We start from the raw sequence: 22,562 nt of genomic DNA, 5'->3' as shown, positions 1-22,562 counted from the left end.
TTATATTAAAAAAAAATCTGCCATAAGTCATAATTTTGATTTGAGTAATGAGTTTCAAATTGACTCAGTAAGTCATAATTTTGATGTACTGTCTCATAATTTTGCCCGAGTAAGTCGTCATCATGACTTCTTATCTTTTAATTTATTTTGTTAAATTAAAAGATAATTAATTTTGACTTACTTTCTCATACTTGTGACAATCAAACAATGCTGACTTTATATTTCATAAGTTTGACTTTGGAAGTCAAATTTATTAGATAAATTAAAATTAAAATCAAGGAAATAAAAATGAGCATTTTTATTTTTATCACGACCAACTTTTAATGTATCTTTTTTTACTTTTCCTGGTGAAAATGGGCCTCCATACAGAAGAGTAGATACTGAGAAGTAGCAGCAAGTTCAGACAAAGAATTAGAAAGTAATTCAATGTCACTCCACTTTGAACTTCACTGTTGATAAAACAAAAAAATGAGGTAAGAAAAGAAACCACGATGATATGCAGTTAAATGATAAACATGTTTTTCCATTCATGTGTTTAAAAATGTTACAGTTTCAAGTAAGGAGACAAAAGACACTGATTTTCCTTAAATGAACCACTGAACAGGTTTAAAACTAGAGCTTTCCCACTTCGTTTGACGCAGCGTTTTTTTTTCCAGTTTCTAAGTAGTATTGGAATAAACTTAACTGTGTCTTCAAGGAGAAAAAACAACAACAAAAAAACACTCAACTCAGACATTCGGCCTACTCTCGCAGCACTCACATCTGCTTCCAAAATACATTCTGTACAAAAAGCAACCCTGAGTTTCGTCAGTGGAACTCCATTTCTGGGACGCTTCAGTTCCCCTCGTGCTCTACATTTGATTTTTCTTCTCATTCACTGGTCCAACGCTCGAACACAACATTGGTCCCTTCTCCAGCAAACCAAACCTCCTTCAGGTGGCTGAGTTTCTCACACACACACACACACACACACACACACACACACACACACACACACACACTTGATCACTCGTTTTTTTGCTCGTTCGTGGAATTGTGTTGGCATTTCTGTAGCTTTGACATTAGTGGAATGGAAACCCTTGTCGTGACAGAGAAGTGTAAAGATGCAAGGGAAAGGGCTGAATGGTGGGTGTTGGGCGTGATGACTGACGCTGCAGCCAATGACAGTCTCTCTTTTTGGGCCCATGCCCCCAGAGCTCACAGGCCCCCCCCCCACCGTCTCCCTTCGCTTAATTTCTGCGTGATTGGTTGCCTCTTTAACGCTGGCTTCCTCTGTTTGTCCAATCAGGAGTAGATGGTGATGACTTCACTTCCTCCACCTCTGACCAACAAGACGCGCTCCAATCCTTCTGTTAGGACCTCCAGGAACTCCATGTCTGGTCAACAAGTTAAGGACTGTTTCTGCAGGTTTGTTTACACTTTGTGAGTGTATCGTTACAACATGACAATATCGTTTAAAGAGGCGGAAATGGCGCACATTTTCAGGACGAGATTCATAGTGTTGCACACAAATGTTTATATATATGTGAAAAAAGAGAGCTTGACAGGGAGGTGTGAGGTGTGTGTGAACGTCGAATCATAGGCTTTTGGAAAGTTACAGAAATTGTCGGACACAGCGCCCCCCCCCCCCCCCAAATCTGAAGTGTATAGTTCTGATGAAGCACACAGGCAGCTTAAGTATCTCATTTGGATAATTCACAAACAAAATGCAACCCTCAGTGTTAAGGATACAGTTCTCGTCTCCCTCCGTGTTCTTGGGGGGTCCCGGCATGTTGAGCAGGACTAGCCGGGCATCGTGAGATTTGTTGACGATGACCTCGTTGAGCTTGACAGCGGTGTGCATCCGCCTGACGTTGGAGTGGTCCCTGAAGGAAACAGTTAACCAGCAATTAAATTAACCACAATCAGAGACCTTATCAGAGGGAAATGTGAATGTGTTATTTTCCGCTCACGGCCTGATGCTGAGCATGTCTCTGAAGCCCTCGGGTGTGGAGCAGCCGGAGTGCGTGGCTCTGTACTGCGAGGTCTTCTCTTTGGTCCAGGTCATCTGGACTCGTCGATGATGTTCGGAGCTGCCGCCGCCGGCGCTCACCGACCTGTCTCGCTCTCCGCCGTCGGTGTCATCGTCATCGTCTGAGCCAATGCTCGTCAGCCGCAGCATGGAGTTACGGTCCTTCACCAGCTGGGCCTGGTTTGGCACAAAGACACACAAACATGTTCTTTCTCATCTCAACCTTTTTTTCTACCTTATTCAATGCCTCCCTCTTCTACACCACTGCTCTCCCTTCCCCAACTCCTCACTCCTGTCTCTCTGTCTGTCTGTCTGTCTGTCTCTCTTTCTCTTTGTACCTGTCTGTTTCCTTTGGAGGTGTTTGAGGTGTGGACTCCAGTACTCCTGTACCTGGGGGAAAGATACACCTACAGACAATACAAGGTCACCTAACTTGCTAATAGAAAACACAGGCTGCATCTACTCTAGCAGAAGCACTGGAGGATAACTACAGGGATGACACTGGTACCAAATTTCCTGAGAGGACCTGAGTCAAATGGCAACTGAAACTCGACTAAAACTACAGAAAAGAGTAGAAGAGGGCTGAAATGACAGCAGACATTTCTTTACTTTTTCAAGAAAGAAAGGCAGTTTGATAATAAAAAAAAGCCCATTTGACCCAGATCCGCTTATATTACCTTTATTATTGGACAAACTCTTAATTGAATCCTTCAGATAAAGACCCTTTTAATAACGATGATAAACGATGATTTGAAATCTCATTTAAAAGACAGTGTGAGTGTCAATATCCTATTCACTAGAAAGGTTAGGTCAACTACAGAAAAGACCCAGATGTGCATAATTTTAAATGATGCATCCCACTGAAAAAATACGTTTAACAACAGCAATGAAAATTAACCAACTGCCCAAAACATCCAGACTTATTTGTGGTCTTTTTCTGAAGGATTCTGAGGTATTCACTGATCTAAAACCAAGCGATCAAGAAAAACCTCTTTGCCTTAACAATGTGTCCAGGATGGCCTCTATGTCTAAATGTCTATATGTCAGACAGCTGATGCTTTACTACTTTGTGTAACCAGTAAACTTACATCATCAAAACTCCAGCGTACCCGCTGAGGGGACCAGCGGCAAAAGGAGACGACATGAACTTGAATAATAAAGCTGTTATCTATTCAAAGTTTCCTGAAACAAAAATAGCTTTTCGCGTGCCTCTTGGGTATAATGCACCTGGATATAAATGATATCATTGGCCAGTTTCTGTATCAAATATGGCCCTCTCATCCTGTAATATGTCCAAATATTTTACAGATACATCCTACTCTCAGAGGCGTATAAAAAGTCTTAGATTATGAGTAGACCTAGCAAACTCTATTTCTTAAAATCAGGTCACACCGGAGAAGCTTCTGATAGCAGACTTCCTCACAGCGAAATTTCTCAACGTACATAATATGACCAAAACCGGACTTTTATAGATTTTCCCTTTTGATTTTCAAGGAGATTTAACATATCATTTTTGCAATTAAATCAGAGACAGTAATGTTTCCACAAGATTTCCACAATATAGTACATCAGTGTTTCTAAATAATAGAAGAAAAGATAGTGAGCTTCTGAAGACATGGAACTTTCTTTCTATACAACTATCTTTAAACGGCCTCATCCTCTACAAGTTATAATAAAACTCACAAACTCACAGCTGGCCATAACCACTGACCTCACCTGAGACCTTGTAGCTCCACCTGCCTCTGGCCTACTGCTGCTGCTACCAGGATTTCCCTGATAAAATGATGCACGACAATCACAAACAGATCAGGCGAGTATGTCATGGCTAATCTTGCATACAACTGACGTTAATAATGACGCATAATACTGCTGACGAATCATTTAATACAACTTTTAATGCACCCATAGGGCTAGTAAACATCGAGAAGAGAATTAAAAGTTAATTGAGGTTGTTAAAATTACTGGTGGAGACAATTCAGTGATCCTTTGTTACTGTTTTGACTGTCCATATGCAAAGCTACACCCTCTCTGCACAACAATCTTGCCTTCTGATCTGAGCTTACCTCTCTTTCCCGGTCTGATTTAGACAGTCGCATCTGTCTGAGCATCTGAGACCTCTGCTCCATCATCAGGGTCCTTTCATAGGTGTATGCACTGATATCACTGTCATGCTGAGAGGAGACGAGAGAGACATATTCAGAGAAGAACAGACAAGAAAACAATAACAGATGATTATTGTTACACTAGAGTATCATTGTTCAAAGGTTAATGTGAACATATCAGAATTTGTTTTGGCTGCCTATACACATTGCATATGTGATACTTGGGTTGTTGAAATTTTACAGTGTGAAGTAAGGCTGGGTGACGTATACAGAAGTTTCGTTTTGGCAGGATGTGTAAAGTTTCTACACCTTTACAATCGAATCATTTCAACGTGCACAAAAAGGATTTTTGCTGCCAAAAAGTAAAGATGATAGCGGCTTCATTAGGTGTATTGAGTCACGTCAGTCTGGAAAACTGACATGAATAGTTACACAATACGAGCACCTGTCCCAGCTGACTGGATTGTTGTGACTCCAGGTGGCTAGCTGGCTCTGGCTGTCTAGTAGCGAATCTAACGGCGTTGTGAGAAGCGTACCATCTCAACGACCTCCACATCAGCCTCAATGCGTAGGTGATAGAGGAAGGTTGCCAGATCCTTCTTCATCTGGATGGAATTATCCTCCATCTGGGCCACTGTGAAGATTCGCATGGAACACTTACGCCACACCTGAGGAGGACAGAACAGCAATATTCTCAATGTAGAAAAGACATTCAAAAACGTATAAAAATTCAAAAAGACGTGCTCGTACTTTGTGTTGGCGCAGCAGAAAGGGCAGCAGCATGAGCATCCCCCCATCATGGACGATCCACCAGACGTCGATGTAGCCCTCTGTGCAGGGCTCACTGTTGCTGGGGAACAGAGAGATGTTTTTGGGCACCAGCAGGGCCAGGTGGGCCGCTGTGGTCACCCGCACTGTGTCTGGAGGGAAGAGAGGGGGCGCCGTTAGCCTGCTAACTCTGAAACATAAACTGAAATTATGAGATCAGGAAAAGGATTAGACCCTCTCATCTTCAAACGCTGACAGATTTTGACCGTTCAGAATTATTTTCTATCCTCTTCCACTCACTGATGAAGGTCTTCCAGGACTGCGGGTCCTCGCTTTGCCTCCAGGCATGAGGCCAGCCCATCACCACAGTGTTGGGTTTCATTCCTCCCAGGCCACTGGACTGGATCATGTGGCTGATACCTTCACGTGGCTTCTGAGCCACGATACACTGACAGAAACCCTTCACACGCTCCTTATCCATCAGGTGCTTAAGAGTCTGCAATAGTACAAATACAGGGGGAAAGGCTTAAGATTTCCTTCTATCATTTCTACTAATTCTCCAGGACTAATTTAAGAGTAACAGTATTTCCTGTATTTGTCTTCACTGATTTTAGCACTTTGTCATCTGAAGGTAACTAGATCTACAGACATGAAACACAAACTCTTCCAGAGACCACAGAAACGTTGCCAAGATAGAACTTCCCACCTGCTCAGCAGCGAGGGCCTCTCCATAGCTTTGTAGGAAGTTGCCAGAGACAACCGTGCCAACGATGGTCAGGCCCTTTCCCGCCTTCAGCTGGCTGGCAAACGTCAGCAGCCGAGGAGACTTGACGTGGGCGTCCTCGTCCAGTTTTAGTAAGACCAACACCTGGGGCCTGGAGAGGAGCGGGCGAGAAGACGGGGGAGAGAGTGTTAATGGATGTGGATTTTAAGAATCAGTAACAGCAGGTCCTCAAACACAATCTGTGAAGAACTTATTATATACATGCAAAAGGCTTTAACAGCATTATGTGAAAAATGACCACAAGTGTAGTAGTGTAGCTTTTGGAGTTCTTATATCTTTAATCTTACATGCAACAATGAATATATTGAGCAAATCTGGTTCACTATCCTCCGTTTGTTTCATTTCTTTATTAAAGTAGTCTCTGATCCGGAGATGGAACCAGTATGTTCTTGAGAGCATTTGGAAATTGTACGTGGATTCACTGAAGGTTGTGAAAAAAGCCAGCTTCAGTACTGTACCTCCAGTTTTTGGTGTGCGGTGGTCCTTCCTCCAACCTCAGGAGGGCATAACGGGCAGCACTGAGTGAGAGACCGCGGATCCCATCCCCCCACTCTTTCTCTGCTCTGGTAACACACACATGGATACATGGAATATATACTGTGACATGTACTGTGTATATTGTGACCTCCTGTAACACACACCCACAAAAACCTTCACACTGGAAACAGACACACTGATAGCTGCAAAAATACACTCCAAACACACACTTTTCTTGACCATGCTGTACATGTACATCATGTGGGGGGAATACATCTCCATGGCAACATACCCGTGGTACTCTATGTACTTGTAGATCATGCCGGCGATCACCATGGCAACAATTGCGTAGTACCAAGAGGATATGAACATGAGCGCCAGGCAGATAGTCATCCCCAAAAATGACAAGGCCCTGGACACACCAGAGGCACAGATCAGTGTTTATATGTGTACATGTGTGTGATTGAATGTGTGTGTGTGTGTGTGTGTGTGTGTGTGAGATAGTACCAGTGGTAATAGGAAAAGCGCGGCCTCCAGTTGGGCGTCCTCAGGAGGGTCTGGAGGGCACAGGCCAGGTTCACAAACAGATAACACATCAGGAAAAACCTAAATAAAAAGGAAATAAATTAAAGATACAAGTACCAATAGTGAGATAATTAGGATTGAGATACCCTCCACACACACACACACACACACACACACGCACACGCACACGCGCACGCACGCACGCACGCACACACGCACGACAGCCTGCGTGTCTCACATTGTAAGGATGGGGGCCACCAGGTCCAGAGAGGCAATGAGGATCCCGAGCTCAGCTATCAGGGCCGTGAGCAGCAGGGCCCAGGTGGGCTCCCCATTAGCCTTCCCATGGCCAAACACCTGGCAGAAACACACACACAAAATATATACAGGTATACCAAGATCAATCATACTGAAAATGAGTTAAAGAAAACGGTCTTAATCTTTTTTCACCCCTCTCACCCTGAGGTCTACCTGTTTTTAGAGTGACTCGCCTAGGTTGGGAGAATCTGGCTATAGCTCACTCTAATAAAATGCTCTGTGGCTTTCGGTTACGGGTGCCAAATCCATAAATTAAAATTTTATAGCAACATAAAAAGTGTTCACTACAAAGTCTATGGATTGTTATTTAATCAACACACTTATTTATACAGTAACTGGAAAGAGACAACAGTTTGAGCACATCAAAACAAATGCCATCGAGCTCCATTACTTCAGCATGGGCATTTATGCACTTAAGCAGACAACACATTAACATATTACACTGAACCGGAATAAATTGATCACATTCCAGGTATTTCCAGAGGAAACATACATGTTATCTAAGATTAATTCTCCTTTTAGATTTCTTACTTGTGAGAACTGATGGTAACATGGAGCTTAAACAGAGCGTTTCTTTCTTACTTTTAGTTAAAAGCAGACAGAGTTATGATCTAGTTGTGGGTTGTTACGTTAGCTAAGACAACAGTTTGTAACAATTATTATGTCAATTTTGGATCCCTGTAATCAAACTGAATATTCTCAGCTCTAACCCGCAGGAAGGGGATGATATTGTCCTTGGCAATGGCCTGTAGGAGTCGGGGAGCCCCGGTCAGTGACTGGAGGCCTGCGCCACATGTTGAGAAGAAAGAGCCAATCACAATGACCCAGGGAGTAGGCCAAGCCAGAGTCCCCACCACCAGATTCCCTTTAACAGAGTCTCCAAACCTGCAGGAGGCAAACACACATACAAGCACTTAGAGCTTTTATAGCAGTGGACAAAAATATTACAACCCTTTTTCAACACACAATCAAAATCATCTCTTTCTCTCCCACATAACAGGAAGCAACACTCATATATACGGTCAGATACAAGAGCAGATGTACTGACTTGTCTCTGAGGACCACCCCGTCGATGCAGGCTCCAAACAAAACAACGCTGCTCAGGTCTGGATGGACAGCACTCAGGAAAACAACACTCTGCAGTCAAATTAAATCACATCAAATGTTTCCTAAGTGCCTTTTAGACATAATAGTACCATAAAATGAGCATTCAATTTGGCTAAAGAGATGGTTATAAAACCATTCATAAAAAAACAGCAACAACGCAGCATTTTGCCTGAACACTTGAGCTGCAGGAGGAGGACAGCATTTGTTTAGCAGGTAGATTTTAACACAAAAATCTGGGGAACTGTTTTGTACTGTGTTGTGATTGTAAACCCATTAGATAAAATGTATGAATGGTGCTTTGGAGTGGAAATTGAATCATAATTTATCACGAAAGGATACAGACGATGGAGGTGGTGAGGATGGCAAGAATGGTTCCAACGGGGATGGAGCGCTGGGCATCTTTCAGATCCCCCGACCGGTTGGAACCAGCCATGATTCCTGAGGAAAACACGGAAATACTTTTAATTAATGGGATTATTAACATAAGCATTACTAGTAGTATAACTTAGTGGTATTGTTATTTATTATAAACAGCCTTGTGTTCAAAATGCCTGGAATATCATACTGAAAATAATCTTTTAAATATAATCTATTTGATGAAATAAAAACAATGTATCTAGTGAGTGTTGAGAGGTTGTGTTAACCAAAATAAATGAAAATTTGTGTTTGGAGAATCCATCTGTTTTGATATGTTTACAATTTCAAGTTAAATCAAACCCAAGGCACAGAGTTACTTGATCCTCAAACAGCAGCTGCACCATGAGCAAGAATCAATATCACACCTAATGTGATCCTCCTGTTAAATCAAATTAATGTATTTTCATAACAGAATGATCAAGTCTATATTTCGTGTTTCTATGTCTAAGAACCCTTTAACAAAGCTGGTTTAACAAGAAAAGGAAGAAACCATCTGTACCTGTGACAGAGGGGAAGAAGATGCCCACCAACAGTGTGAAGGAGGTGGTGATGTCAGCAAACACATAAGGCCGGTGAGTGGAAGCCGGATGTGCAACTTGAGAGGAGATGAGGGAGCCTTTCTCCACCACGTCCCCTTTGCTGAGGTAGGAGCTCCACAGGTTCTCTATGAGGAGGAGAGTCAATACACGCTCGTCAGTGAGATTATGTTGAACTAAAATTAAACGTGATTCCTCAAAAGAGGCTCTAAATATCTTTGTTCACAGTGAAGTAATTTAAATCAAGGTAATATTCCTCGTCTGACAAACAGACTTAGAAAATCACATAATTGGCTAGTCTTGTCTGCTCTCGTGTTTACTTTAAATACTATAATATGGATATACACCCTTTGCATTGAAATGCTTCACATCACACAAACACACTCTACCTGAAATGATCTCACTGGCCAGACCGGGGATCCCTTCAATCTCGGAAAAATTGTTGGAAATGAAGTAATCGTCACAGGAGGCGTTGAGTTCAGGGCCCTGGCAAAACTGCTTCCAAAGATATGTGGTCTTCTCCACCAGCACAGGAGCAAGGCTGGGGTCAAAGGTCGGGTCTACAGTGCTGTTTTCTAACGGGAGGAATACAGTGTGTCAAAAAAAAAACTGAACAAATGTGTGTGACAAGGCTACACTTCTACTACTTGTGATTCTTAATAGTAATAAATATCAATCCAACCCTGGTACCCACCATTAATAATTGTGAAGTTGGCGTCAACTCTCTCCGCTGGCTCTTTGATCTGCAGGATGGTTTTTGCACATTGGTTGTCATCAATTTCATGGCCGCTGATAGTTCTGTTTCCCAGCATGCACACGCTGCGGATGGAAGCCCATCAGTCAGTCAAAACCGCCAGAGTTAAAGGATTGGTCAGCGTTGTATTTTTTGGAAATAATCAACACTTACGGGAAACGTGGCGGTTTGAAGGCGGAGACCAGCGCTCCGATGTAGATGGAAACGATGGAGACGATGACGCAGGCCAAGAAGATGGAGGCCAGTTTGTTGACGTACTTCACGCCCACAAAGACCAGCAAGGACATTAGGAGGAGACAGATGGAGCCGTAGACCCGCATGTTGTTCAACATGGCCGCTCCTTCTCCTTCAGGGTACTTTGACTCAAAAATGGCTGCCTTAGGTGCTATGTACATCTGAGGAGGTGGGAGATGATTTTATTTGACTTGTATCTTGATCTACCAGGTATTAAATATGCCTGATGCCTAAAAACATGAATTCCCATCTGTTTATTTAATCCAAAAACAGTTTCTCAACTAATTTTCCAGACAATGTACTACATTACAAGAGGAATGTGCCGGTATACCGTTTTTAGTTCAGTATATATTACGGTGAGACATTCTGATAGTAACAAGAGAGCCAACAATTTGTAATACTGTCATAAGTGTGATTATCACTGTTTTCAGAGGGCACCGTGAACACAGCACAGCAACTCTGCAGTTCTATTGGCAGTTTTATTAGCAGTTTTATTTAGATAAACCACAAGGGAAGGCCAGACACAGCAGGACCAGGGAACCAGGCTCCTTGTCTGTCTAACTCCAGCTACTCTGGCCTCTGGACTCCAGAAAAAACATTTGACTGTGAAAGAGCCAAAATATCCTGTAATTCCAAGGCAACTACGGCATAAAGTAAATTTACCATATTTTAGCACTAATACAAGAGTCTCAGGACATTTTGATTACTCTGGGGAATACAATTTTTGTTGAGTTAGGTCTGACAGCTGTTTTTAACTAATTTTTGGGTGCGGAATCCAAAACTGATCTCAGTTTTTCTCTATCACGTCAAGTTTTTGAACTATAGGATCCCCGTTTTCTTAAAAAATATGAAAAATACTGTACTTAACAGATATGTGTGTGATAGTACTGACCTATTGGGAGCTGCACACACCTCTCACCGCACTGTCTCAATTGTGACTGCACAAACAAGTTGCCACGTAGCTGTAGATGAGTCCAATCGTAATCAGCTGGCAAGTCTTACTACAGCTAATCAGTGGAATTTTGCTTATCTGGAGGGTAAGCTGTGGAGAAAAAACTTGACGTGCTAGAAAAAAACTGATTGGAATTTTGGAATCAGCATGCCAATTTTAGTTTTAATCAGCATAAAAATCTAACTCAACAGAATTTTTTTTTTCAAATTGTTCCCCAGTGTTATTATTGTGATAATACCGTTTGATGGGATATTTCTGGATAGTAATGATGATGATGACGAGAAAGCCAAAACCCACCAGAAGGATCTCGATGGCTCCCAGGATGTACATGGCTCCAGCAAAGGTGGTGCCCAAGTAGAAACACAGGCCCACCGCCCCCCCAAACTCTGGACCCAGAGAGCGACTGATCATGAAGTAGGCGCCTCCCGCTGGAGGGGGAGGAGAGAGAAGGAGGAAGAGAGGGAGAGAGAGAAGAGAGGGGGGGGGGGCAGGTTGTACATCAGGGTTGGAAGAAGTGGAAATGGAGAGGGAGAGAGGGAAAAGTAGGGTGGGAGAAAGAGAAGAGAAGGAAGGATGGAGAAAGAGAGAAAGTCAGAGAGATGATGGACAAGAAGAAGAGATGGGACGTAAAAAGAGAGAGAGAGGGATGGATGTTAGTAACATTATGATGTTAGGATACGTGAAGAGAGAGAGAAAAGAGGACAGCTGATGAGAGAAGTCATCCTATGCTTGAAGAAATAAGCATAATGTTCTACATGACACATTGGAGGAAGAAGACAGAGCAGATCTTTGGTCAAATACTATCTGCAAATGACTGTTTTTTGCCTCACTCGAAGTACAAGCCTGGGTTGAGCTTACTGCATCCAAAGTAAAGTCTTGATTGTCATTAGGGCTGGCTGTCAGACCTCAGTACCTTTTTTTTCGTGTCCAAAGCACCAAGTGCGCCTGACCACACTCATAGTTTCATCTGAATTTCATTTAAGCAAAGTGCTGCTGTGGCTACTTGTGTTTGGACAACATTTAACATTTTAAAACTTTGGCTTTTTCTCTTATATGAAAAAAGGAGTTTTGTAGAAAAACATGTTAGGTGTCAAAAAAGTACCCGATAGTGTGACCTGCCATTTTGTTTAACTTTTTTTAATTCAGCCTGACATTGTGTTCGTATTACTCCATTTCTTGTTAGGAAGGGGGGTTATTTTGTTTTATTTAGTAGTGAGGGACATATCCATTCTGACACCAGTTTCAGCTAGAAGAATGTATTTTTACATTATTCAGAGAAATATGTCGTTTTAAGAGTTGTTAATGGAAGTCTACTTACAACAACCTGCATATTTGCGACAAGATCATTCACGCTTGTTGCCATTTTTGATTTTTTAGCTTGCTAGCTATGTAGGAAGATGACATTCTTAATGAAGCCCGCATTGTGCCGAACTTCCTGGTGCACAAGACATTGCTCTACGCAACTGGTACTCCAAGTGAGCTCAAAAAGAACAGCGAGCATAATTTGCTGATACGATTTGAACCAGTTATAAAACAGAGCACATGGGGGAATCATCATCAGTAAGAGAAACTACAAATTCACTACTGACTGAAAGCTCAGAATTCAGTGTTTGGTTTCCAAAATGCAACCCTCTACCAAAAAGCACACACATATTTCCTTAGACAAACACAACGAAATTAATGGTAATAAAAAATGGGTATATGAATGTGATGTTGTAGGTTTAAACATATGTAATAAGTACACTGAATGAATGAACTGCCACTGGGAAGTTCTTGAGCGAGGCAAACATGCTACAAAAACAGTCTCTGAAAGCTTTCTTCAGACATCGCACTGAATCAAAAAACTTTATATAGTGCTGTGCTGTATTTGGGAAGCCAAACACTTTTGATTACTCCTTCACATTAACCTCAGTGAACTACATACATACAGTATTAACTACCATCTGAGACTAGATGGTGAGAAAAGCATGAGAGCTTGAAGCTGTTCAGGTGAGAAAAAGACAGCATGGAATGAAATGTCTGATGCCAAACAAGACATGTTAGATTAATTATCTATGTTACCGAGGGTTTTCATTCTACATTCAATTATCGAAATGTCACATGCTAGTGGAAATATCACACTACTTTGACATTTGGGATATTCGCCTAGAGGCGTTCCAGTGAAAAGGTAAAGTCAATGGCGGATAAATATCCTGGGTTTTTAATGTGTGTACAGACAGACAGGGAGAGGTAGACAGAGGGAGAGACAGGACAAACAGAAATAACATTCATTAGAAAAACACATGTACTTTCTCCGTGCCGCCATAGCTGGAAGATGAGCAGGAAAACTAAGAGGAAGCAACCTGCAAAATTCATGTGAACGTCTACAGAAGTCAAACTCAAAATGGTCGCCATAAAAATCATGATTACCATGATTCAACTAGCTGTGTGAGAGTCAGATAGTAGCTGATGAGTGGCTTTATTATCAAGATGTTGGCTACATTCGCATGTCCTCACCTCTGTTTTCTAGTTGTATTTTACTGCAATATCCCTGTTGATCCATCAGGTTGGCTGAACCTCATTTACAGTAAAGCACATGATTAGACAAAGTGTAGTTATAATGACTAAAGGCCTATTCGGACTGGATTTATATCTCAAGGGGAAGTGGGGTGATTTTAACATTACCTGCAGTGGTCAGTAATTTCAATCCCGTTCAGAGAGCACCACAATTATCGATTATAATATATATATAATTTTGGTCCGTACAAAATTAAAAGATAATGATAAATGCCGGCACAAAATCTTTTAAAGATAAGTATGATCCACGACCAAAAAAAGAACTCATGATGACATGAAGTAAAGAGAAGCACCCTCATCTTGGCATCTTTAAAAGAGCAAATGCTTGATATGTTTACTTGATAGTAAACCTAATGGTTAAAATAATAATGCATTCATTTGTCAGTCGACTATCAATTAATTTTCAAATCCTTTGCTTCCACTGAATTACCTCTCGCAATAAAAAGATGAAACCTTTGCTTTTTGGCGCACACTTGTAGCCAAAACTCCTTCAGGTTGTAACACTGGTGGTGTCTATTACAGCTGATGTATGAAGGGTCACAAAGCTGTCAGAAGTTTAAGGCGAGGTTTAGGTTAAGTGTAAGAGATTACCACAGCACACCAGTACCATTTGATCCACTGTATGGAAAGGATGAAAGGGAAGGAGTGAAAGGTGGAGGCATACCTGGCACAACTCCATTAGTGGCGATTGCACTCATCGATATTGCAGTCAACATTGTCTGCAGAGAGGCAGAAAGACAAACCGATTTCAGTACATTTAGAATGTTTTCATTTTTGTCTCAGCATTGCCATCTGGTAACACAGCTGGACACTAAAATACTCACACAGCAACAGCATACGAAGACAATACAGAGGCTCTGCAGCACCCCAGCCGATCCCACCACCCAGGTCAACCGCAGGAACAGGATGACGCCGAAGATGTTCTGGAGGCAAGGCAGGTAAACACCCATAAACGTCCCCATCTGTGGCGACTGGAAGGTAGACACAGCAGAAGGATGGAACAAAAATCAAGTTTGATTGATTATCAGCAACAACAAAAAAAGAGCAACTCCAAAGTCCTTCAAATAAAACATGTGAACATGTCTTTTAAAATACTTTTTTTCAATTTAGCTAAGCTACTCCGCAATCTTTCCACACACCCCCTGGAAACTGCAGAAGTACCCCCTGGGGTGCACGTACCCCTGGTTGGGAATCACTGCACTACACCACCCTGGTGTACCAGACTTATGTTAATGCTTTTACTGCACATGCAGTGTGGCCAGAAGGGAAGATTAAAAATGTTTCGGGTTTAACTTCCCCGGCCGTCTGTTGGCAAATGTGTCCAATCCTGCAAACACGCAATCAGAACAGGGTGGAAATAGTAAATGACTCTGAACCACCACAACACGACTGTCTTATCTAGTCCAGCCAGCTCCTTATCAGCAAGGAATGTAGTGCAGACCAGGGCCACATCCTACTGTACTTTCACTTTCAGACGCTGAGTCAAGAGGGCAACAGAGGAAGACATCACTTGTCTAGGATTGTGCACTGGTAACCATATAAAAAACTGTGATCATTTCAACTTTGTACCTGTTATGCCACCATTACCTCCAAGTACCCATAATCATCATCATGGTGATGACTGCTGTAATATAAGAACACTGAACAGCAAGACAAAGTACATTTGAAATCATGTACTATGAATGGGTGCTATCATGGGTCCTACAGTTCATTTAACCAGGTATGAATTCTTGGGAGTTGGATTGGCAAAGATTCTTATAATGTGTTTTACTGTGTTTTTACTGCACACCAAAATCCCCTTATGGGTTGAAATGTCTATTATCAGTTAAAAAAGGGGAGACAGAGTCCGATATACCTTGCTGGCTTTCTTCTTTTCGCCGATGTTCTCGGCCTCCTCATGTTCCTTGGCCCCCTGCGTCAGGTTGGTGTAGTTGGCCAGGCGATTGAGCAGAGAAGACACCTTCGGCCGAGTGTCCATCTCCTCCTGCGGTAGGAAAAAAAGAGAGGAGGTAAGACAAGGAAGAGAGGCGGGGTGTAGGGAGATTTTGTAGGGAGAAATAGGGTGGAAAGAGATCAAGAATAGAGGTTGACAGGAAGCAAAGAAAAGCAGAGGGGAGGGGAGGAATGAAATAGCCAGGGGATATATAAGAAGAATTAGAGAGGAATACAAGAAAGAAGAGAACAGAGGTAACATAGAAGGGAGAATAAGTGGAATAAAGAGGAAGAAAAAGAGGAAAGAAGGGAAGAAAAGCACAGAGGAAGGCAACAGATAAGATGTAAGAACAGGAAATTGAGAGAAAGAGGCGTTGAATGACTTGTTGAAGTGGGAGACAGAAGACAGAGCTGTTTCCAGGGAACTTCAAAATCTATAAAAAAACTGAAATTATCTGCACCCACCAGCCAACTGCTGGTTTATTTTTGGCTCTAGTTTGGCAGATAAACAGCCACCAAGGTTCTGTTTTTATCCATGTACTGTACAATTACACATTTTAAGGAAAGCAGCGCATATGGCCACATGAACAAGTGTTTTCTACCTTTGTTACAAACCAAAGTTTACAGAACATTTATAACATGATTATAATGTGCTTTCATAGGATAACAGCTCTGCTTATTGTGCGTTCCGAACCTCAAATAAGGCCAAGTTTCTGTCGTAGAAGTCATCGTCGTCCACCCCATGAGTGTTGTTGATGTACACACTGGAGATTTTGGAATTGCCATCACCTAGACACAAATAATTATGAATACAAGGAAAAGAGGACAACATCTTTAAAGGATAAGTTCACAATGTTTCAAGTCTGTCTTAAAACAATAGTCAGGTACCCATATGAACATGAAACAGATTTTGTGATCCATTCTTAATGCACTCTCTATGTTAGTGATATAAAATTCCTTCTTTTTTACCCTGGACAGTGTGTCCATGTTGAGCTGCAGTGGAGGGATACTAACAAAAATATAATATATTTTGGCATACTTCATCATTCCTGTGTTTTTGTTTGATTGTAATCATCAATCAAATAATCCCATAATTCAGTCTCTCTGTAAAGTACGTTTGTTGTTCTTAAATGCGCTCTATAAATAAACCAACTTGACACTTTCTCCCCCACATATATACACACTCACACTCACACACACACACACACACAGTTTGATGCAACGGCCACCATGTCGCGAGTTCAGTTCCGCCTCAGTCAGCACAGACCACTGCATCAGCAGCACCTGAGTCAGCAACATCACTTCCCTCCCTGCTCCACTACAGTCACGCTAACGGCAGCAAAGGGCCATACGCAGCGTCACATTTAACCGAAGGACACTTAAACATGACATCAGGCCCACATCAGGCATGGGTCATTTTGAAATGATATGTGAATAAATACCTACATAAAAACAAGGCATTCTGTTTGTTTAGGCTGGCACAACAATATTGTAATCTTGTGTTGCATCACTATCCTGCCTTTCTAAAGTATTTCTAATCTATTAAAAGTAAATAATATCCTGCCATCACGTGGTGATGCAGCAGACACAATGCTAATTATTTCTTTTATTTAAAGAAACACTTTCCTGTCTGGATTTCACCTTACTGAGGGGCTAGTTGTTACTGCACCAGTGATTCCCAACATGGGGGTCGTGATGAATATGTGGGGTCACTAGATGATTAAAGGGGTGAGAAAGGAAGTTACACAAAATTACATTTACTTTTTGTAATTGTTGGGTTTTTGATCTTGGGAAATACTGGATACTTTCACCTTTTCAGGGCTGTAAAAAATGGTTGACCTGCTCCATAACTTGTGATGAGGAACTAAACTTTTCCTTATGCATTTTAAGGGGTCACAAGCACAAAAAGGGGGGGAACCTCTGCTTTACACTATAACCATGAATGAGTGCAGACAAAAGTCTAGACCGAAAGCTGCATGAAACAATAGCTGGTGAATCCCCAAATTTTCACCATCTCATCAGAAAACGACATTTTTAGAACAGAACATCGGCTAGTTACAAACTGAGAAAAAGTAAAGAAAACACACCAGCATTTGGCTGGTGGGTGGCAACTTCCCATCCTGTTCGCAGTCCTTCATTTGGCCAAAGACAGCGAGTGTGAAAGTGACTCCACACCAGCGAAAACAACTTGCCTGTTAATATTCAGTGGCTGAAGAATGCTGGCGTGGTAACAGAAAGATTAACCAACAAGCTAATCAGGCCTATCGCTCATTTGTTGGATGAGTCTTTACAACACATCTACCCTTTGTCAACACATGCCCTATTGATGCTTAATTATAATTATAATAATTACAGCGTTCTTTGCAGGTGAATGCACACACATTTCAGTGCAACAAGCACACACACACACGATCCCCCTGAGGGATGTACTTTAAAGCAAGTTCGACATAGCCAGGCTTTATTTGTGTTAGCTGGCTCAACAAAACCTAAAACCCCAATCACAGATAAACCCAGGTTTTTTATATCAGGTTCTGTGCACATTCCCATAAAAAGGGGGCGTTTGACAAGTCATTTGAGTGTTCTTCAAGGAAATGGATGGGTCGCATGCTGCCTACTTCAGTCAAGAGGAACAGGTTGTTATAATGGAGAGCTATGAAGAATATAAAAAAGTTATTCAAGTTATCAGCAACACTGATGCTACAAATAAGGCAAGAGGGGAATGATGGCAGATTATAGCGTAAACTCGTAAGTTAATATATTTATTTTACCACTCAAAGCACTCTCAATGCCTCCCTCGTCTCTGTAATACCAGCAGTGTAAAACTTCAGGACCAAGCCTAAAATCTTAAGTATGCATTTTTATGCATCAGCAACTGAATACATGTAACTGCACCGCTTCGTCCAGTGGCATTACTAATGTACAGCTCAACAGGTTTGCGTACATAATATATGTGTGTATATAATGTAGCTGAGAATCTATAGATCTCTCACAGAGAATATCGTCAGAAAAATAATTAGTGAGAGGCTGGCGCTTTTTACAGCCAATTTAAATCCAAAACTCTGAATATAACCTCCTCTGGAGCAGGTTAGGTGTGCAGCAGAAGTTACCATGGCGATCTAGCCAGGTTAAAAGAGAGGCTTTAAACTCAACATACCTCGCTAACCAATTAGTCTCTCTTTGCTGTACACTCCTCTGGTATGTTGAACCTGCTGATCAGGACAGTCAGGAGTCAGAACGTCAACACTTTGCCACTTCCCAGACTGTCTCCACTCAGTCTGTCTGACTGGCCTGATGGTGATAACACAGACTTCTTCACCACACCACACAATACAATCGTGACAGCGCTTTCTCTGTTTCTGGAGTGCTGATGTACCGACATCTGTGCTAATTTAGATGATTTGATGTAGAGCTGTTAAGAATTAGTTGGTCGGACAAAACAAGACATATGGAGACATACCTTGGGCTTTGCGACATCATGATTTCTCACTCTTTTCTGACATTTCATAGGCCAAACTATTTATAGATGAAAACAATCTTTAGTTGCAGCTCTAGTCTCGAAAATACTCCGGATCCAGCTTCTCAAATGTAAATATGTTTTGTTTTTTTTAGTCTTCCAGACGTCACTTTGTTCTTTTGGGAAGTTGAGATAAACATTTCTCAAATTACATTCTTTCAACCAAACGATTATTTGATTGATTTGACAACAGATTGATTGATAAAGAAGATCATCATTTGTTGCAGTCCTAATTTGATAAAACACAATGCATGACTGTAAAAAAAACCTTTGAGTTTTTACTGCAGAACAAAATAACCGTCTTGTCATGTCATGTAAATACCTAAACTGCAGCATTCACACTCATCTTAACGCAGCTGTCTATTTGTGTGTGTGTTCCCCAAGAGAAGTCCTCCACCTGAGATTACCACAGTATGATGCCTTTGTGTGTGTGAGCAACCAATGAAGCAGAAAGCTACTGGAGCGAGGTGTGTGTGTGTGTGTGTGGACTGCACACACGAACATCAAATTCAATAGCTAACTTTATTGGTGTCAAAAATAATGGATCACAGAGCATTTGACCTTTCTGAAAATAACTCTTCATTCCCTCCTGCCTCCTTTCAGCATCTTGACTCATTCACTTCAACAACAGCATTTTTCTTGTCAGCATGCTGGTTTTTCTGTTTCAGCTGAGACGAAAGCTGCGTGGTTGTGTCTCCTGCAGTCTCCCTCTTTGTTTCTCTGCATAAACAACCGCAGCAATCACGCAGCCTGATCGAAACTCAATCGGATTAACCGGCTCGATTTCTATTTATGGAAGCTTATTAAACAACGTGGGGCATCCTTACTACTATGCAACCGCTTAAGTGGATCAGCATAGCTAATACAGTTACATCTCTCCACAGTTCTAACCCCCTTGTTGAGCCTGTGAATTAGTGCAGCTATTCTTAAAACACTTTTGGAAAGTGAATTACTGCACTCCCCATGACAACTGCACAGTCACAGCAGTCAGAAGAAAACAATTTTCCGTATTCCTCCATTTACTCATGATTTCATGTGAAAATGGACTTACTAGCTGTACATCTGTAGAACCAAGTCCACGTGAAAAGGTTTCTGCTGTCAGCTACCATTAAGTAAAGAACTGAATCACTGTATCTACTCTGTATGTGGGCTGATAACAGTAGTGGGGGAAGTGAAACCTACACTATGATCACAATAGGCTTACATTACAGTCCTCTTACTGTTGTAACCGTCTGCTCAGCGCAATTAGTTGAACTGTTGCTCCTTTTGCTGTGCACCCCCTTAGGGAGCACCTTAGAGTCAGGTGTTTGCTCAAAAAAAACAAATGGAAAGCTTTGTGAACCAGAGAGCCATAAAACACATTTCAAAACACATTGTTTAACTTGAGACATGCATGAGGATACCTCTAAAAGTAGCACTTCTCTTTTTACTTTCCATAAAACCGACATTTTGGACATACAGCTGTCTGAAACCTTCCAGCGTCAGTTTGAAGTGAATTGGCTTGAGCGCCTAGACTATCTTTTATACAAAACAAATAAGCATAAAGGCATGATATACTTGACTGATCAGAAATCCATGAGCCACTAAGCCAGTGCACTGTGATAGTGTGCTGCCTGTATTTGAACAAAGCATAACTAACTGATTTTACAGCGAATGTGAGCACATTTTTGTGAATTTCACTACTAATGGAGTGGCACTGTGTATGTGTGTCTAGAGTGTGTTTAAACTGACATGGACATGGACATGTAAGGGAGTTAAAGCTCCGTGAGACAAAGAGGCTAATGTCTGAAATTCAGGAAAACCCTAAAGTCATGTGAGATAATGTCAGGAAATTGCATGCTATGCTCATGTTCACCTCTGTGATATTTTATATCAAAAGATGTCCAAGAACCTTAGACTTTGTTTATTCTACCATGACCCCTCTAGGTCAAAGACAAAATCGAAACAACCCATTTTCACTGATATTTACTGTTATGATACAACTTAAACAATATCCTGTTTTTGGGCAGTAATCAAAATAAAAATTTTACAGCAATGGGAACCTCTGACTGACAAGAGACCCAGAAAAACAGATCCAACAACATATTCTTGTTGCTACTTTGGGGACATCTTTCCCAACTGCTGCTGCAGTTGAATGGAAATCAATTGGCTATATGGCACTCAAAACGCTGCCAATCTGTAAAACTGAATCCAAATGTTAAGACAGGTTCAACTGTTCAGGAAGGTGGGACGCTACATGCTTTTTTCTAAGCCAATGTGTCATGATGGAGGAGTGGCTGGCTGACATGTCTCAAACATATGGATTAAACTATGGATTCACTGTCTGTAGCAATCTAAGCAGTGGGATTAGATATAACAGGGTGGCAGGTTGTTACGCAGACTGGGTGTGTGATCTGCTTTATATTTCTGCATGCAAGACGCACTTCAGTTAGTCCTCCTCCTTTATGGAGGCACATTTTAAACATGTAAAATCTCACAAAGTGTACCTCAAAACTACAGTGACAACACAGTACGTCTGTGTGGTTGTGCTCTTCACCTTGCTCCACACTGCTGTGTTCCGGCGTGTCGGACCCTCCTGCTCCTCCCGTCCCGCCTCCCGACACCTCGCTGAGAGGGTCACTTCGATTGACGCTCTCCCTGGAGCCGAAGCGCACACGGGCACCGGAACGGGAGCTGATGTCAGGCGACGTGTCGGACAGTCCCGGGAGGTCCTCCGCCTTGGTGGGCGTCACCGTAAAGCGCACTGATGCCATGGCAACTCACTTGGAAAAAGTAGAAGGGGAGTGGAGGGGTGTTGTGTGGGATGCAGGAGGAGAGAGATGGGGTTGGGGAAGGGTCACGGACTAGTTAGCGGGACTGCGCTGAACTGAGCTGAGCTAGGCTAGGCTAGGCTATCTCCCAGGTGATGCTGAGGTAACGGCGGCCTCTACAATTTGTTCTTTTGCTGTTCTCCATTGAAGCAAAGTGGTTGGCTGCCACCAGGCATGTGAAAGAAAGTCTACAACAGGCCTCTTTCTGTGCCTACGAGTGTCAATAATCTTTCTGATTCTGTTTGAAATGTAGTAGATTTATAACAGATAGACATCGACGTTCAAATTCCTTTATTATAAATGTGTGATTGTGTAGTGTACACGTTTCAAGCAATTATCAGAGATGATAGGTACGCATACACAAAGAGATGAGGGTGTTTCCTCTGGTAATTTCAAGCTAAATCTTTCCCTTCTTCCCATCAAACTGCACTGAAATTGTGTTTCTGCACTTTGTACAGTATCTTTTCTACTTGCAGTATGTCTTGATTCCTTTGGATGAGGACTATGGCTCAGGATGGCAATCACATAGCGTGTTAAATTCGTCTCTCTCTCTCTCTCTCTCTCTCAGCCCTTTCTCAAGAAAACACAACTGAAATTTGTCTGACGTGCACTTTGGAGATAAAAACGTCCCTCTACTGACCCATCAGTGGTCACAGCAAGGGCGGGGGATGCCATGGTGGAAAGGTCATCAGTGCAGTAAGGGAGAGGATCGGAAGGAAATGATTGAGATAGAAAGAAAAACAAAATAAAGCAGAAATTAGTTTA

At 41.9% G+C, this 22,562-nt stretch overlaps 1 protein-coding gene across 2 annotated transcripts; it reads right to left on the bottom strand.

Moving 5' to 3' along the window:
* Window positions 1-283: 283 nt before the first annotated feature.
* LOC139306086 (solute carrier family 12 member 6-like) lies at window positions 284-22,306 on the bottom strand. 2 transcript variants are annotated; one of them, XM_070930046.1, is made up of 26 exons: window positions 21,524-22,306; window positions 16,168-16,262; window positions 15,397-15,525; window positions 14,366-14,512; window positions 14,206-14,260; window positions 11,283-11,413; window positions 9,953-10,194; window positions 9,740-9,864; window positions 9,435-9,620; window positions 9,009-9,173; window positions 8,432-8,530; window positions 8,034-8,091; window positions 7,696-7,870; window positions 6,906-7,024; window positions 6,650-6,748; window positions 6,435-6,554; window positions 6,124-6,228; window positions 5,588-5,756; window positions 5,182-5,377; window positions 4,864-5,033; window positions 4,650-4,781; window positions 4,075-4,182; window positions 3,728-3,784; window positions 1,953-2,188; window positions 1,732-1,865; window positions 284-1,376 (listed from the first exon to the last, which is right to left on the bottom strand). In XM_070930046.1, the coding sequence occupies exons 1-26, from the start codon at window positions 21,738-21,740 to the stop codon at window positions 1,285-1,287; spliced, it is 3,561 nt and encodes a 1,186-aa protein (XP_070786147.1). In that variant the 5' UTR covers window positions 21,741-22,306; the 3' UTR covers window positions 284-1,284. The 2 variants fall into 2 exon arrangements, with proteins under 2 accessions (XP_070786147.1, XP_070786148.1); XM_070930047.1 differs by lacking the exon at window positions 3,728-3,784.
* Window positions 22,307-22,562: the final 256 nt, after the last annotated feature.

This window comes from Enoplosus armatus, chromosome 23 (genome assembly GCF_043641665.1).
Source record: "Enoplosus armatus isolate fEnoArm2 chromosome 23, fEnoArm2.hap1, whole genome shotgun sequence".
Taxonomy (NCBI): domain Eukaryota; kingdom Metazoa; phylum Chordata; class Actinopteri; order Centrarchiformes; family Enoplosidae; genus Enoplosus; species Enoplosus armatus.
Note: the sequence above shows the minus strand (reverse complement) of the source record. Positions and strands in the feature narration are given on the sequence as shown.

Coding starts and splice junctions, on each gene's coding strand:
- LOC139306086 (XM_070930046.1), bottom strand. CDS start 21,740: ATGGCATCAGTGCGCTTTACGGTGACGCCCACCAAGGCGGAGGACCTC. Junction 9,865..9,952: donor TTCAAACCGCCACGTTTCCC/GTAAGTGTTGAT, acceptor TTCCATCCGCAG/CGTGTGCATGCTGGGAAACA. Junction 1,866..1,952: donor GACATGCTCAGCATCAGGCC/GTGAGCGGAAAA, acceptor TGTTTCCTTCAG/GGACCACTCCAACGTCAGGC.